The sequence below is a fragment of the Diospyros lotus genome, chromosome 15, assembly GCF_014633365.1.
Source record: "Diospyros lotus cultivar Yz01 chromosome 15, ASM1463336v1, whole genome shotgun sequence".
In the NCBI taxonomy this organism is placed as follows: domain Eukaryota; kingdom Viridiplantae; phylum Streptophyta; class Magnoliopsida; order Ericales; family Ebenaceae; genus Diospyros; species Diospyros lotus.
Window position 1 is genome coordinate 33868859 of NC_068352.1, and position 15052 is coordinate 33883910.

General features: G+C 35.9%; 1 protein-coding gene across 1 annotated transcript; it reads right to left on the reverse strand.

The window, feature by feature from the left end:
• Window positions 1-1504: 1504 nt before the first annotated feature.
• Window positions 1505-14248, reverse strand: LOC127792170 (nuclear/nucleolar GTPase 2). The gene is made up of 12 exons (XM_052322565.1): window positions 13921-14248; window positions 13133-13375; window positions 12509-12642; window positions 12026-12155; window positions 11591-11751; window positions 10268-10369; window positions 10071-10175; window positions 9070-9198; window positions 4838-4978; window positions 3491-3591; window positions 2891-2948; window positions 1505-2114 (listed from the first exon to the last, which is right to left on the reverse strand). The coding sequence occupies exons 2-12, from the start codon at window positions 13362-13364 to the stop codon at window positions 1857-1859; spliced, it is 1551 nt and encodes a 516-aa protein (XP_052178525.1). The 5' UTR covers window positions 13365-13375; window positions 13921-14248; the 3' UTR covers window positions 1505-1856.
• Between the last annotated feature and the right edge of the window lie 804 nt (window positions 14249-15052).

Sequence of the window (15052 nt, forward strand, 5' to 3'; positions counted from 1 at the left end):
TTATAGTCCGATTCCAAATGATGAATATTTCACGAGGGGCAGGGATTATGACGTCGAAAAAGAGGATAAAATTGTAATTTTATCTCACAGCCACCGGCCACCACTCGTCACGCTTTTTAACGTAATAATCACTACCTATTTTGGAATGTTCTGTCCCATGATTAGACCTAATTCTTTACTTTTTAGGGTTAAATCCGTAATATTTAAAACCAACAAACACTTGTCTCAACATTTTTAAAAATTAAAAATAGTTTTAATATTCAAAATATTTATAAATTTTTAAATGAACAAATATTATTAATTACTTAAAAATATATTTAAGTACTTATAATTTTGTAAATGTTAAAACACAATGTATAATAAATAATAAAGATCTTATATTTCTTTTAGAGAAGGCCAAATTTATTTAGTCGTGGGATTAATGGAATCAAAGTGTTTTGTGAGCTTCTAACAAATAGAAAGAAAAGAGTCCATAATAAGTAACATATTTGTTTGTGTTTTATAGTTTGATTTATTTTTTATGACATGAGCGTAACAATAGTTATTTTTATTATTAGAAATGTATAAAATCTTAGTTAACACACTTGATTCATATTGTAACTTAAAATTGTCTTTTCACTATCTAGTTTCCTCAATCATTATGCTTTTTCTCTGAATTATACGTGATATTCTTTTATGAATTTTAGGATTATTGAGCTCTAAGACGTAAAGTTTTGGTGTCTAAATATAGTATGTGTTACGTTTTTTTCAATTGTTTGTGTTATGTTTGGAATATAATTTAACTTTGCTTGTGTACGATTTTTTTTTCTGTTTAATATATATTCAGTTAAAAGGGAAAAAAAAGTATAAATAACATTACCCAAAAAAAATGTGTGAATTAAAGCAAACGACAAAATACTATTAAATAAAAGTATTAGTAAAATATAATGGGGAATCAAAGACTTTCCTCTGGGCGCTTTCGATAGTGACATTTAACGCGAAGAAATTGGCCGATTTGAAAAGCCGCGCAATTGGGAATTGAGAATTGGGAACCGGACCGTTCAATGAGACTCTCAAAGAACGTCAATGCTGATGAACTAACAATGAAATAGACGATGATTGACTTTTGTTCCGAGGAGTTCCCTTTCTGCTCGGCTTTTCATGTACAATATCTATGGGATTTGGATGTCTTCGTAATGATAATGATTCAATGTTGCTTGTGGGGAAGACAAGAATTCTACCAGCTTGACCCATTGCTCTTCCACATCTACATGTTCCCAGCAATAAGGCATAGTGGAATAAAACTAGTTCTGGGTGGTGGTCATATTGTTTGATTCGGGGTCTTGACAATTATTTAGTAATGTGATTATTTGTTAAGTCTACCAATTTAAGGGTAGGAATTAAGAGTGTAAAAATAAGAGATAAAAAGCAAAGAAAGGTTGCACTATAGCACGAATGAATGCATGTAATTCGAAGGAGATGCAGGTACCAGTACCCTCATATAAGATGAACCAGATTGAAACAAAATATTGGAACCAAATTAGGTGAAACGGTAACCTTAAAACATGTTAAAAGCAACATGCATGACCCACAGCCAAGAAGCCCAGACAAATAAGGTTTAAAAAAAAACAATTGAAAATCTTTAAGGAGATCCCAGGGGAAATCAACACGTAAGCATAAATATCCATACAAAATTGGGCCAGCCAAAGCACATTGCAACTCAATCCTAGAACAAGGATGCTACGCTAGTATACAGAGCCCAGCTAACAGCAAATACACTGGCTTGGTGAAAGACTAGCAAATTGAGGGGCTGCAAACTAGCTTTTGAGGTTACACTAGCCACCTGTACCCTCTGTGCCAGAAAGTGCTCAGACATCTCAACCCTTTAACTCATTCTCGCTAAAAAGTTCCTCTTGAACAGGGACATCTTTTAGCTGCTGCGATGATACAACCTCTGCAATGGCCTGTTTAGCTGCTACCTCATCATCACTAGCCTTTTCTTCTCCAACTGGTTCATCGGGTTCCTTTATTGAGCCATCTTCTTCCTTTGGAGGTGGAACAAAGAACGGTATCTTACCTCTCTGCCAATCATGGAGGACCATCTTTCCCACAGTCATCAAGTCAGGTTCGCCGCCCTGTAAATTCCCAACAAATTTATCAGCTATTAAGGATCAAAAGAAATAAATAATGGGAAGAGTCAAAGTGCACCAATCAGAAAAATGTGATCATTGGGAACCACCTAAATGGAGATTAGAGGCAAGTGACTGTCAAAATGCTCAAGTCAGATGAACTAAGCTCAAACTTAAAATTCTAAGTTCATGTGCATAACAAACCCAGCTCAAAAATATGCCTCAGGCTTAAAAGGTTCATGGACACCACTCCTGTATTCCTATCTTATGAAATACCCTTCAATTCAATAATGGCAACTTCTCATCCTTTATGGTTTGCCAGATCCACTCTCTTAGGCCCCTTCCCATCCTCCCCCCTTTCATGTCACTGAAACAACACATGCTGCAAAATTTAAGCATGAAGATGCTTGCCAGTTTCTGTTCTAATGAGTCCAGGGAGGGCACTGACTCATAACATTTCAAACTCAAGGCAAAAATCAGTAGCACCAAGCTTAGGCAGTTAAATTCTTTCTTGGATTTGCCAACAATGCATTTGCTACAGATGTTTATATTCAAACAATCTTTTTATTTTATATGTGACTGAAACTGACCGTGTCTTGGATGACATTTGACAATAGGATGCTTCTAATCTTAAAGACAAGAAAAGGAAGTTTTATAAGTCTCATCTATTGGAAAATTTGCAATCATTTTGCATGTTCTGTTAACATGATCATACCTTTTGGTGGGTGAAAGCTACAGTATAAGTTGTAGTTTATGCAAAGAAAAAGATATAAAAAATGTACCTTTAACAGTTTCCCTGTTAATTTGCTTAGCTGCACAAGAAAGTCATTCTCATCCTCCCTGAAAACAGAAAAATTGAATGCCGTTATTGAACTGCAGTCCATTAGCAATTCGTCCCCCACCCCACCCCACCCCCCCGGAAAAAAAAAAGAAAAAGAAGAGGAATAAGTTAAATAGGCACCCAAATTTGTTAATAGAGGCTTGATTATTCAAAATTATTAAGAATTGAAAACTAAAATAAATTGGCTCCAAAAATCAACCACCATGTATAGGAACATTTTCACTGGTTACTAGCAAAGGTTCCCAGTCAAATGGCACAAAACAATCATGATGTGAGTGCAATCCAGACTAGTTATTGCTCATATTCTTTAAACATTCCACATGTCATATTCTTAATAAGCAGGTAAGAGGAGGAATCAATGAGATCATGTAACAATGCATCACCCAAGCATGTCTGCAAACCCTTCAGAATATAGATGGGGAGGCAACAGTCAAAAAGAAAAGAACAAAAGGTAGAAACTATGATATGACAAAAAATTTGGGATTAGCCATACTTCAACGGTAACCACATTAAACATGCATAACTAGAAGGAAAGGCGCACCAGTCCTTAATCCTATATGCTCTTTCCAGATGCTCTTTCTTCACACGTTTCAAAACTTCTCCAATGTGTTCAGCAGCATCTTCCAAATTTGTGACACGGACCTGCAACAAAAGCCAGCTAGTTTAGCTACACACTTCAGTGATAGTCAATACCACATGAACCTAATGGGAATAGGAAAAAAAAAATTGTAATAAACTGAAAGAAAATTCTATAGAACAGCTATAAAACCAGTCTTGTTGTATGACTCAGAATGTTGGACAGTCAAATACCAACATGAGCAAAAGACGAGCGTAGCGGAGATGAGGATGTTAAGATGGATGTGCGGCCATACAAGAAAAGATAAAATTAGAAATGAAGTTATTCGTAATAAGGTAGAAGTAGTGTCAATCGAGGAGAAGATGAGAGAGACTAGACTAAGATGGTTTGGCCATGTGAGAAGGAGACCAAGAGACGCTCATGTGAGGAGAGTTGATGAAATGGAACAATTAGTCAAAAAAAGAGATAGAGGCAGACCCAAGAAGACTTTGGGAGAGACATTAAAGTTTGATATGAAATGTATGAACCTAAATGAAAATATGACAAAAGACAGAAATACATAAAAGTCTAGAATTCATGTAGCCGACCCCACATAATGGGATAAAAGCTGGATATGTTGTTATTGTTGTATAGCAATAGGCCACCAAGGTGTCACATAAGTCCAACATTAAAGTTCAATCACATTTCAAAGACTGAAGTAAAAGTCAAAATCAGTATGATCTTGTTACAGCCTAGTTAGAAAGCATGATTTTGTGCAAAACATAGAGGTCTATAGGATCACATAGCTAGTTAAGCACAAAAGGATTTCCAATATTTTCACACCCTAGATGGTACTCCATTAAACACTTGATGTGTGTAATTGGTAACAGAAAACCTAAATAAACAATGACTATCTTGGAGTTGACTCCTCCTGAGGTCAACAAGACACCAGCTCATATTGAGCTATAGCTCATTATTGGACTCTAGGAAAACAACACTTAAAACGGACGCTGCCATCATACTTTATCAGTTGACCTCAGAAGGAGTCAACTTCCATCATACTTTGCATCATTCCATCACAAACTGAGCTAATGCTGAATATTTGCATCTGTTAACCCACAGCTCACCTTACATCCATACTAACCAACAAAGAAAATCATAACTTATCGCGCCTCCACAATATGCAGTCTGGTTAAATAAAAATTATTAACATAGAAACATTTAACATCTAGTCAACAATTATGTCCACTGTTAGGAACATTAAAATGAAGATTATTGGATAATGAAAACTATAAACACAGAAGGGCTAGGTAAAAACAAGTAATGACTTACCACACCCTTGAGTACAACATCTGTTTCTGAGTCGCTGTTCTGGTAAACAACTCCAGGGCAGTCAATTAAGAAGATTCTCTTTGTGAGTGTTATGTATTGCCACACTTTAGTCTCTCCTGGAATAGGAGCAACCTTGCAGACCTGTTAAAGGAAGAACACATGAAATTAAGAAATTGAACCACCAAAAAAAGCCGAAAGTCAAAAAATAACACTTAAAAAAAATACACATGGCCGGGACTAGAACAATGCTTCAGAAGCCAAAACATGAATATAAAGGATGTCCATCAAAGAAAAAGGCAACAATAACAATAATTACAGAAATGCAGAAAGCGGTGCTCAAAGCTCTATTGAGCAAGGCTCAAAGTACAAATAGCAAACAATGTCTGAGGGTCACATTTGTGACCTCACAAGTAAAAAGATCCAGCTTCCCGAAGACAAAATCCAAGAAGGTGAATTGACAAACATGAGCTATCCCATTGAACATCCAAGCAAGGATAATGCATAACAACTATGCAGAATTATGCCAAGAATGTTCATTCAAGTGCGTGCATAGTCCATATATAAATATGCACAATAGGATGCCAAAAAAGAGAACCCTTGCATAAACATCAAACACCTAGATCATTGCAAAACACCCTAAGACAGACCCACACAACATGATCAAGTTACATATAATACTGCACACACCCTTTTGGCCATGTGCAAAACTCAAATACACAGCTATACACGCAACCATAACCCTATGAAGCCAAAAGAAAAAAACATACATTCTTGAACTGCATAATCACGTGATAATTCCAACACCATAGGCCATGCATCTGTAACCTTGTCATGCTATTACAAGTCAATACCCTCAGTAGACTTGACCATTTAAAGTGTAGTCATAACCCCACACAATATTATGATGTGATTTGGGGCTTTTGCAGTCTCATGTTCTCCTAAGAATACCAGCTATTAAGTCCATGTTTTTCTTCTTCCAAGACAACATGAACAAGGGGGGCAGATCTTAGAAATGAATCCTACCATTTAGAGTAGAGGAACATATCCCAGATGGATAAAATTATTTCCACTGTCTGCAAGATTTCATGAATATCCAAATTAACATACACTAGATTGTCAGAACCCTAGTCCTAACTAATGCTTCCTTAGAAGATAGAACTGGAAATTAAGGGAGAAATAGCAAGAATTGAGGGGCAAACAGACAGAATATTAGGAAGAACTGACAGAAATGAGGGGGAAATCAGAGAGAATAATAGGGGGAAAATAGACAGAATTGAGAGAGAACAGATAGACTTCAATAAATTATTGATAACTCATAACATGATCTACATTGTGGGGTTACAGATTTATATAAAAAGCTAACCAACAGTTATTTGTGGCAGTTACACTATCCTCCACTACCAATAACTGCTCATAAATCACTCCACTACCTCCTCACTTTCCATAACTGTAAATTAATTGTAAATTGTTAGGATTACGAGCGCTTTAGACAACTCAATCAATGCTTACTGACGCAGCGTGTAGCGCGTGTGTAAAGAAAACACACAAAGAAACCCTTGAAACAATAAGTTTCAAGTACTAAGAACAAACTTAAACGACCAAAGCTGGACTCTCAATTATGCGCAAAAACCAAAGCTGCTTGCTGGAAAAAACCGAACTGATTTGCTGGAATTTATTGAATAATAAAACTGATTACAACCCCTAGCTTCTAGATATATTTATAAAGTTTGGCTAATCCATCTAATACTTGTAAGTAAAATCTAACTAGAATCCTAATAGAAATAAAACCCTAACAAATATGAAAGAGAATTAATATTCTAAAACATATAAAGTATTAAAATATTGTTTTGTTACTGTTCCAACGCTACTGTTCCGATTTGGTCGGGTCTGCCTTGGGTCGGGTCTTAATTGGTGACTGCATCACTTACAAATGCCAATCTCTCACACTCCTCACCCAAAATCAACCCAATCAACAAAAATAAGAAATTGAAATTGAAAGAACAAAATTAAAGGAATGAAAAATAGAGAAAGAAACAACCAAACCAATCAAGAAGACAGGTGATATATCCTGGTTCAGGCCGCGAAAACGACCCTACATCCAGCCACCAAAACGAGAGCAATTCCACTAGAAACCAACTTTGAATAGTACAAGATATCCCTCTCTTCTTCCCTCTAATTTCTCATGAATTCACTGCTCACAAAGATTACAAATGACTTCTCCCACAAGCCTTTTCTCTCTTCTTACAGCAATATCACTTGTATACAGAAAGGATAGAATGACCAATTGTATCTGACTACCTTGCCCTAAGCCTTCTATTTATAAAGGGTTGGAGGCGATAATTACAAGGCTTTATATTTTACCTACACAAAGACTAAAATATCCCTTATAATAAAACGCCTAAGCTAGCCTCTTCCTAACTTAGAATATTTAGCACTTCCATTCACTCGAGGGATCTCTTGTTCTTTTAAACCCTCTAGACAAATTTCTCAATGCAAAACCCAACATAAATAATACCCAATTACTCCTAGAACATAACTGTAAAATACTACAACTAAATAAAAATACTACAACTGCCCCTAATTAACTAGTAGGTAGTGACATTCCCTTCTCCCTTAAAAGATTTCTTGTCCCCAATAAATCTTAGCTTTTGGCCTCACTTCTTCATCCAATCCCTACTTTTACTATCTAATTCATCCTTCTTAGACTGTAAGGTGCAAGATCCTTGATAGTGCTTAAATGATCAGCCAAGTCCGATACCAATTGAGGACAAATGCTAACTTCTTTTTCCTCCACCTTGCTGGCTCTGTCCAATAAATCCTCCATTACTATCTTTGCATTGACCTCAGGTAATGGAGGGGTATCCATTCTGTCAAGAATATCAGGCTTGAAATCTTCAAGATTCGGAGTTGATGTAATCATAACCTTCTCCAATGGCACAACATCTTTTGTTGCCTGCTTGCTGGTGTACCCCAAGGGTCCATCTTCAACCGATATCTCTTCCAATGGTGTTGCAGTGATTTTTCCCGCAACTGCCATTCCTTTCTTGCATCCAATTCAAGATGTTCCTCAGCTACTTGTAAAGTCAACAATCTGAGGAAGGACCCACGCCTGCTTGAATTGATTCTACAGTAGAACTTGAAAGAAGTTCTATTGGTAGACTAACCTAAAATCTCTTTGAAATCATAATCATTAAATTGTCCAACTTTTTATTTAACTCTTTCTTCAATACTTTCTCCAGCGATTGAATTCTCTCAAGAGTTCCTTCAACCATCTACACAGTCCAAATTCTTCAAAATCTACTACGTATCACTGCTGCAATAACCACCTTGTTTTGATAGAAAATCAACTAGTAGGAACCCTAAATCACAGCCAAGAACCCGTTGCTTTGATACCAAATGCCAGAACCCTAGTCCTAACTTATGCTTCCTTAGAAGATAGAACTGGAAATTGAGGTAGAAATAGCAAGAATTGAGGGGGAAACAGATATAATATTAGGGAGAATAGACTGAAATTATAGAGAACTGACAGAAATGTGGGGGAAATCAGAGATAATAATAGGGGGAAAATAAACAGAATTTAGAGAAAACAGAGACACTTCAATAAATTCTTGATAACTCATAACATGATCTGCACTATGGGATTACAGATTTAAATAGAAAGCTAACCAAAAGTTATTTGTGGCAATTACAATATCCTCCACTACCAATAATTGCTCCTAAATCGCTCCACTACCTCCCCATTTTCCATAACTGTGAATTAATTGTAAATAATACATCCTAGAACATAACTGTAAAAATATTGCAACTGAATAAAAATACTAGAACTGTCCCTAATTAACTAGCAGGTCATGACACAGATCCAGGGTGGTAATTACACTTCTCCCTCACTATCTTTTTTCCTATTTCTTTTGGGTTGCAAAAGAAGATCAAAACAGCCAAATACAAGGCTTCAAACATCATGGTATTGCTTACCCAAAAAGAGTGTGATGTTAAAGAACTGTAATTGCTGATACAATGAGTTTGTTGTGTAAAAACTGACAGAAGATAAAGCAGACAAGGATTTTCTTCCATATAGCCTATGAAACAATCATATCATGTTTCAATAATACATACAGATATGTATCAAGCCATCTGATCATTTTTCCAGATTCAATTCTTCAATTGAGAATAACATCGCACAGATATTAAACCATCAAGTGAGTCAAAGGCAAAAGATGATAAAGAAACATTACATTTTTTGTCCGCAGTGTGTTGATAACTGATGACTTTCCAACATTGGGATAACCAACAAATCCCACAGATATTGCTTGCTTGTCACTTTTTAAGCGGGCAAATTGTCTCAATACTGACAAAAGAGAACCCTGATAGTAGCAAAGAAGCTCATTCATGAATAATAATCAACCATTGTACCGAAGCAGAGAATAGAAGCCCCCCCAACACCCTCACCCGAAAATAATAATAACTAAATAAATTGTGAACTTTTCATAGAACAGAAGGTAAAATATTACATCTTTTTGTGATCTTTTCAATATTAACTACCAATGGTGAGAATAGTCTTCGTGACCTTATCTCCTCACACAATGAACAAGACAAACATTTTTTTTAAAGGTAGTTCGCCATTACAGCAACCAAATGTGTGAGGGCCTAATTTGATAATGCAAATTTTTCCAGCTGGCATCTTGTAGAAAATGAAATGCTAGTCTTTCAAACCATAATAATCTTTCACATTGGTCTATTTGGTTCTGTCTACACTGGTAAGCAACTATATCTCTAGCCCTGCAACAACAAGGTCTTATTCTCTGGAAGAAGGGCCTATAGTTGATCTCTGGCCCTAAAGGTTTATATTCTTTTTTTAATTTTATTCTTTTCTTCTAGAAGGGCCTAGTTCTATTGCTTCATGGGACAGTAAAAAATTAAGGCGCCAACCATGAGAATGCTGGTTGGAGAATAAGTTAAACCATTATTAAGATTTGCTTATGGGTCAATTCTTAATCCCATCATTCCCAGTCAAGGGCCATACAGAATACAAATTTGAATTGCACCAGTTTCCCAAGTGAGGAGAGGTGTATAACATGCAAATAGTATATACGATCCTTTCATGTACAAGCACCATTGGAATTATAATGTTTCACGTGAAGCTAAGGAATCTTTAGCTCGTAGAATGTTCCTATAATAGGTTCATGAGTTTGCTGGATTCTAACACAAGCATACTCTTAAAATCTAGTAGAGATACCTTGCCAAATGACTTATTGATGCTTGCATGAAATGCTAGAGCTGGATACTCCTTTGATAACACTCTAAGCCATCCTTTTGTTGCCCAGGCAGGGACCAAATCACACTGAGATAAATTGTAGAACTTAAGTACTTCAAAAAAAAAAAAAAAAACAGAGGTAAGCATTCCCAAAATTCCTAAAGCAGAAAATGCCCAACCTTGTTTAACAAAAGAATCATGTGCTTGTGTTTGCAATGCTCTTTCAAATGCTTCTCCAAGTGAAAACATCTGGTACCTTGTGGATCTCTGGCATCCAAAACCTGTAACTCAAACTTTTAGGCCATGTTCTTTTTGTTATTTTCAGGCCATTTTCAGTTTTTAGTTTTCCAAAACAGTGAAAACGTGTTTACTTTCATATTTTCGAAAATAAGGAAAAATTTTGTAAAGAAAACTCAAAACAACAAAAAGTCATTTTGGTTGTTTTCGTCACAAACGCTCAAAATTTCCAAAACGCGGAAAACGCTACAGACAAAAAGAACCCGTTTTCAGCAATCTTAAACCAGACACTCAAAACACAAAACTGAAAATAAATTCAAAATTCAAGATTGAAAACTAAAATATGAAGAGAACAACCCCTTAGCACTTTGCAATTTTTTATTCTACTTGATATTACAAAAGAGTTAGGGAAAACACAAATGTTTATTCAAACATAGCAAATCACACAAAATGGATTAGACACATGCCAACAACCATTTCTTGTCAAAATGTCCCATCTATCACCAAGAGTCAACTAGACGATTAGACAACCCTATTAAACCCTAATAGCTTGTTTTGAATCAATTCTTGTAGAATTGGAATTCTAATTCCCTAGTTTTAGTGATTACAACAAAACTATAATTTCAATTATTTTAAAACACCAAAACAAGAATTAAATTCTAATTCATATGTTTGGAACTAAGATGGAAATGGAATCAAGCAAAAAGTTCAACTATATTACTCTTAACAACTCAATCAAAATAAAAATGAAGTTGATCTTGAAAATAAACATGGAGCTACATACTCCTATCTCATTCAATAAATTTAATAAAAAATAGAAGTACAGATACACGATAATACAAAACCACCACATATATAACAAAAAAATACAAGCCTCAATCCCAATAGGTGGGCTAAACAACATGAATTTTATACCTCGCAACATTGCTACCACCAGATATAACTATGACCATAAAAGTTTTGACTAAAAGCAGCTATGAGATAAAATGTGTCACGACCCTAGGGTAGGATTGTAATTGATTGGCATTTACCTTGAATGAGCCGCTGGGGGCTAACTATCTAAAACTGTATAAAAAAAATCTAGCGGTTTGGCTGTTATGTTAGTTAGGTGGCTGATTGTACTAGAGGGAGGGGGGGGGGGGGGGGAGAAAGACTCCTTTCCATTCCACACATTTTAGTAACTCAAGTTAATCATATCAAAATGAATTATACAGGACTGGGTACTGTTTTCTTGTGAACCCACTAAGAAATAACAAAGTGCTTACCTGGACAACAACATCTGAAGAGTCTATAACTTTGTACAGCTCTCCCCATATGCGTTTACTTTGTCCCTTCTCAAACATTGTATGTCGAACCAGTTCCCTAAAACCATCTCCTTCATCTCCTCCTGCAGATGTACTGGCACCATACTTCTGTTCGAAAGCATCTACATAATTGGGAGACAGATCTATGAATTCAATTAATGCAAAATGAAATACAACCATTACAAACACAAACTAAAAAATGAATAAGAACCACCCCAGAGAGAGACTGATGCCCCACCCCAAAAAACACAAGTTTGGATAAGGATGTCCCTTGGTCCTTTCATAAGTTTTATCATAATAATAGCTTACTAGAGCTGTATTCCATATCATGTGCAAACAGTTCTTAGAAGAAGACATCAAGGCGGCAGCAGCAGCAAGAAATTTAAGTTAATTTACCTTGATAACCATCTGCCCTCCTAATTAATGAGTCATAGTCCGATACCATGAGCTTTGGGCGCTTCCTCTTCTTCTTAGGTCCAAAGGCATCCTCAAAAGGCTCTGTATCGAGAAGATGAACTCTTGCTTGCTTGGTAGACATAATGGAGCAAAAATTAGCCAAAAACGGAAGGAGGCTTCATTTATCTACTCCAGCTTATTATCTGAATTAGTTATAATTCAGGGGGGGGGAAATTCTGGCTTGGTTATAAACTTTCACTGATATTCTTATTAGTATTTGCAAGAGGAGAAAGAAAACAACAATCTTATTGCTTAATGTTAAGAAAGTGATACTGTAGTTTCACGAACCAAATTGGTATATAACGACCTTGTGGTCAATAGCATGCACAAAATGAAACAACTTAACTGCCAAATATGATCTAAGGGCAATATGTGATTCCTTGTTTCATACACACAACCACTAGGTTAATGAAAACTTCATACCTTCTGATGGTCATTCAAAAGGGACAAGGGCAGTTTCCTCTCCTTCAAAATTACATTGTAATTACTCGATAGTCGGCTCTGGAGTTCTTCACGGAAAAATTCAAGCTCTTTCTGATTTACAACTCGAGTATTACCTATAGATCGGACAAAGAAGTAGAGAGCATACACATATTAGCAAGCTCTATATATCCCACCTTTTTTTTTTAACAAAGTGAACAATTTTATTAATTAGAAGGATTAAGATACACCCAGCAAAATGAAACGGCCACAACTAAACTTCGCAACATAATTACATATTGGAAAGGCTACACATATAGCTTTAGACCACTTTTTGGAATTTAACATACCCAGCCTTACTCAGAAAAAAATAGTAAATATCACTCTGGTTTCATCTCATTGTCTAACTCAACTGAACGAAGGGAAATAAATCAGCTTTAATCACTTCATCTTTTTTCCCAATCATCTTCCGTCCCGTTTATTCTCCCTCCAAAAATTCAAGCTCCGAAAAATTGGAAGAAAGGCTCCACGAGCAACATGGGAAGTTCGTATAATAATTCGGAAAGCTTTTGACTTATTTGAGGACAATAAATGCTCAGAACCAAAAAAAATAGCAGAGATGCATACCAAACCAGCGACGATCGGGTTGGATCCGGGTGGAGGGCAATTCTTTAGACTGCAAGTCGTGCTTCACAATCTTGCCTTTGGTGTCGCGCCTCGGCCTCGAATTGTACATCTTGAGCCGCCGCACCGTGGAGGCGCTGCGACTGGCTTTGCTTCCATTGCTTTGTCTGTTCACATCTAGCGAGTGCTTCGGTTTCCCCGACACATTCACGGATTTCTCCTTCTTCTTCGCCATCTTCACTTACCCTGCAAACACACAACACCAGAGTCATGGTTCGTACATACGACGTACCTGAGATTTGGGGGCCCTGAGGCAAAATGTAAAAATGGGCCCCTAGAGTATATCCAAATTTTTTACTTACACCATATCAAAGAATAAAATTAAAAAAAAAATTAAAGAGACAAAAATATCAATCAAGTTTACATGATCAAATTGTTCGAATATTTTTTTCTCAATAGACAATATAGCTAATCTTCAATCTTGTGACATAATTGCCAGATTCAGCCAACATCAATAAAATAGACATAGGCAAGCTATCCAAATCTCCGAATGCATTATGCATCATAAACAAAACGAAGTGAAGGAGCAACTAACTGCTGAAAGTAACATCAATAAAATAGACATAGTCAAGCTATCCAAATCTCCGAATGCATTATGCATCATAAACAAAACGAAGTGAAGGAGCAACTAACTGCTGAAAGTAACATCAATAAAATAGACATAGTCAAGCTATCCAAATCTCCGAATGCATTATGCATCATAAACAAAACGAAGTGAAGGAGCAACTAACCGCTGAAAGTTGAAGCAGATCTGGAGACTGGAGTTAGAGCTTCTGAGAAGCAGATCTGAAAGACTGAATCTGATGAGCCAATCGGCAATCGATATGCAGCGAGCCACCAGCGACAGCGAGCGACGGACCAAGAGGCAGCGAGCCACCGGCCACGAGCACGAGGGCGAGCCGGCAAGGGCGAGCGACCGAGCAGAGCAGCGAGAGGCGACGCTTGCTGGGCGAGCCACCGGCCCTGAGCGAATGTTTGTTTACCTAAAGGCGCTGATGAAAAACCAAGCCGGCCTAGCAGCAGGAAGAGGCAATTCAAGAAACAATAGGAACACCGTCTAGGGTTTTGACGTGGAACGGGGCGTGTACTTGTAGTCGGTGTTTTAAGCGATCACCGAATCTGAATATCGACGACATATGGGATCTAGATCCCGTACGGGCCTGGGCCAAGTCTCTAGTAGTAGACTTTGGGCTTTATAACAATAAATAATCACTGAAATTGAATTATGAATTAATCCTTTCAGTTTTTTAATTACAAATTAGATCTTAAACTTTTAAAAATATTGAATTGACGCTTAACCCAACACTTTTAACTTAATACTTTTATGGACATATTTTTCAAGTAATCGAATATAAATACACTTTACTTTTAATGATAATTCTAATTTTATTAATTTAATCTTTATTTATAGATAATCATTTTATTGTTAAACATACTTTTTGCAATAAAATGTTGATATTTTATATTTAGAAAGTATTTCAGTTTCCATTTTAATCTAATATAAATAAATTATATTGATGATTAAGTTTCCTAATTAATAATCTGCAACCAAAGAGTATTGCATTGCAATTCCTTTATAATAATGAAAAGATTATGAAAATATCTATAGTTTTAGTTTTAAGTATTAAGTTTATGAACACTCGTTTGTAATATTAGTATAATATTTATGTATAAATATGTTATATTGTGTGATATATTAATATAAAATGAGTAATTTCTTTTGAAATTTATATAAAATGTTTATCACTCCTGAACTTTAAATTTGATATATTAAATACTTAATTTTTTAATTTATATTTATTAATCATCTAACATAGTTTAAACTAATATCAAGTTACACTCAAAGGGAATTAGAATAAAAAA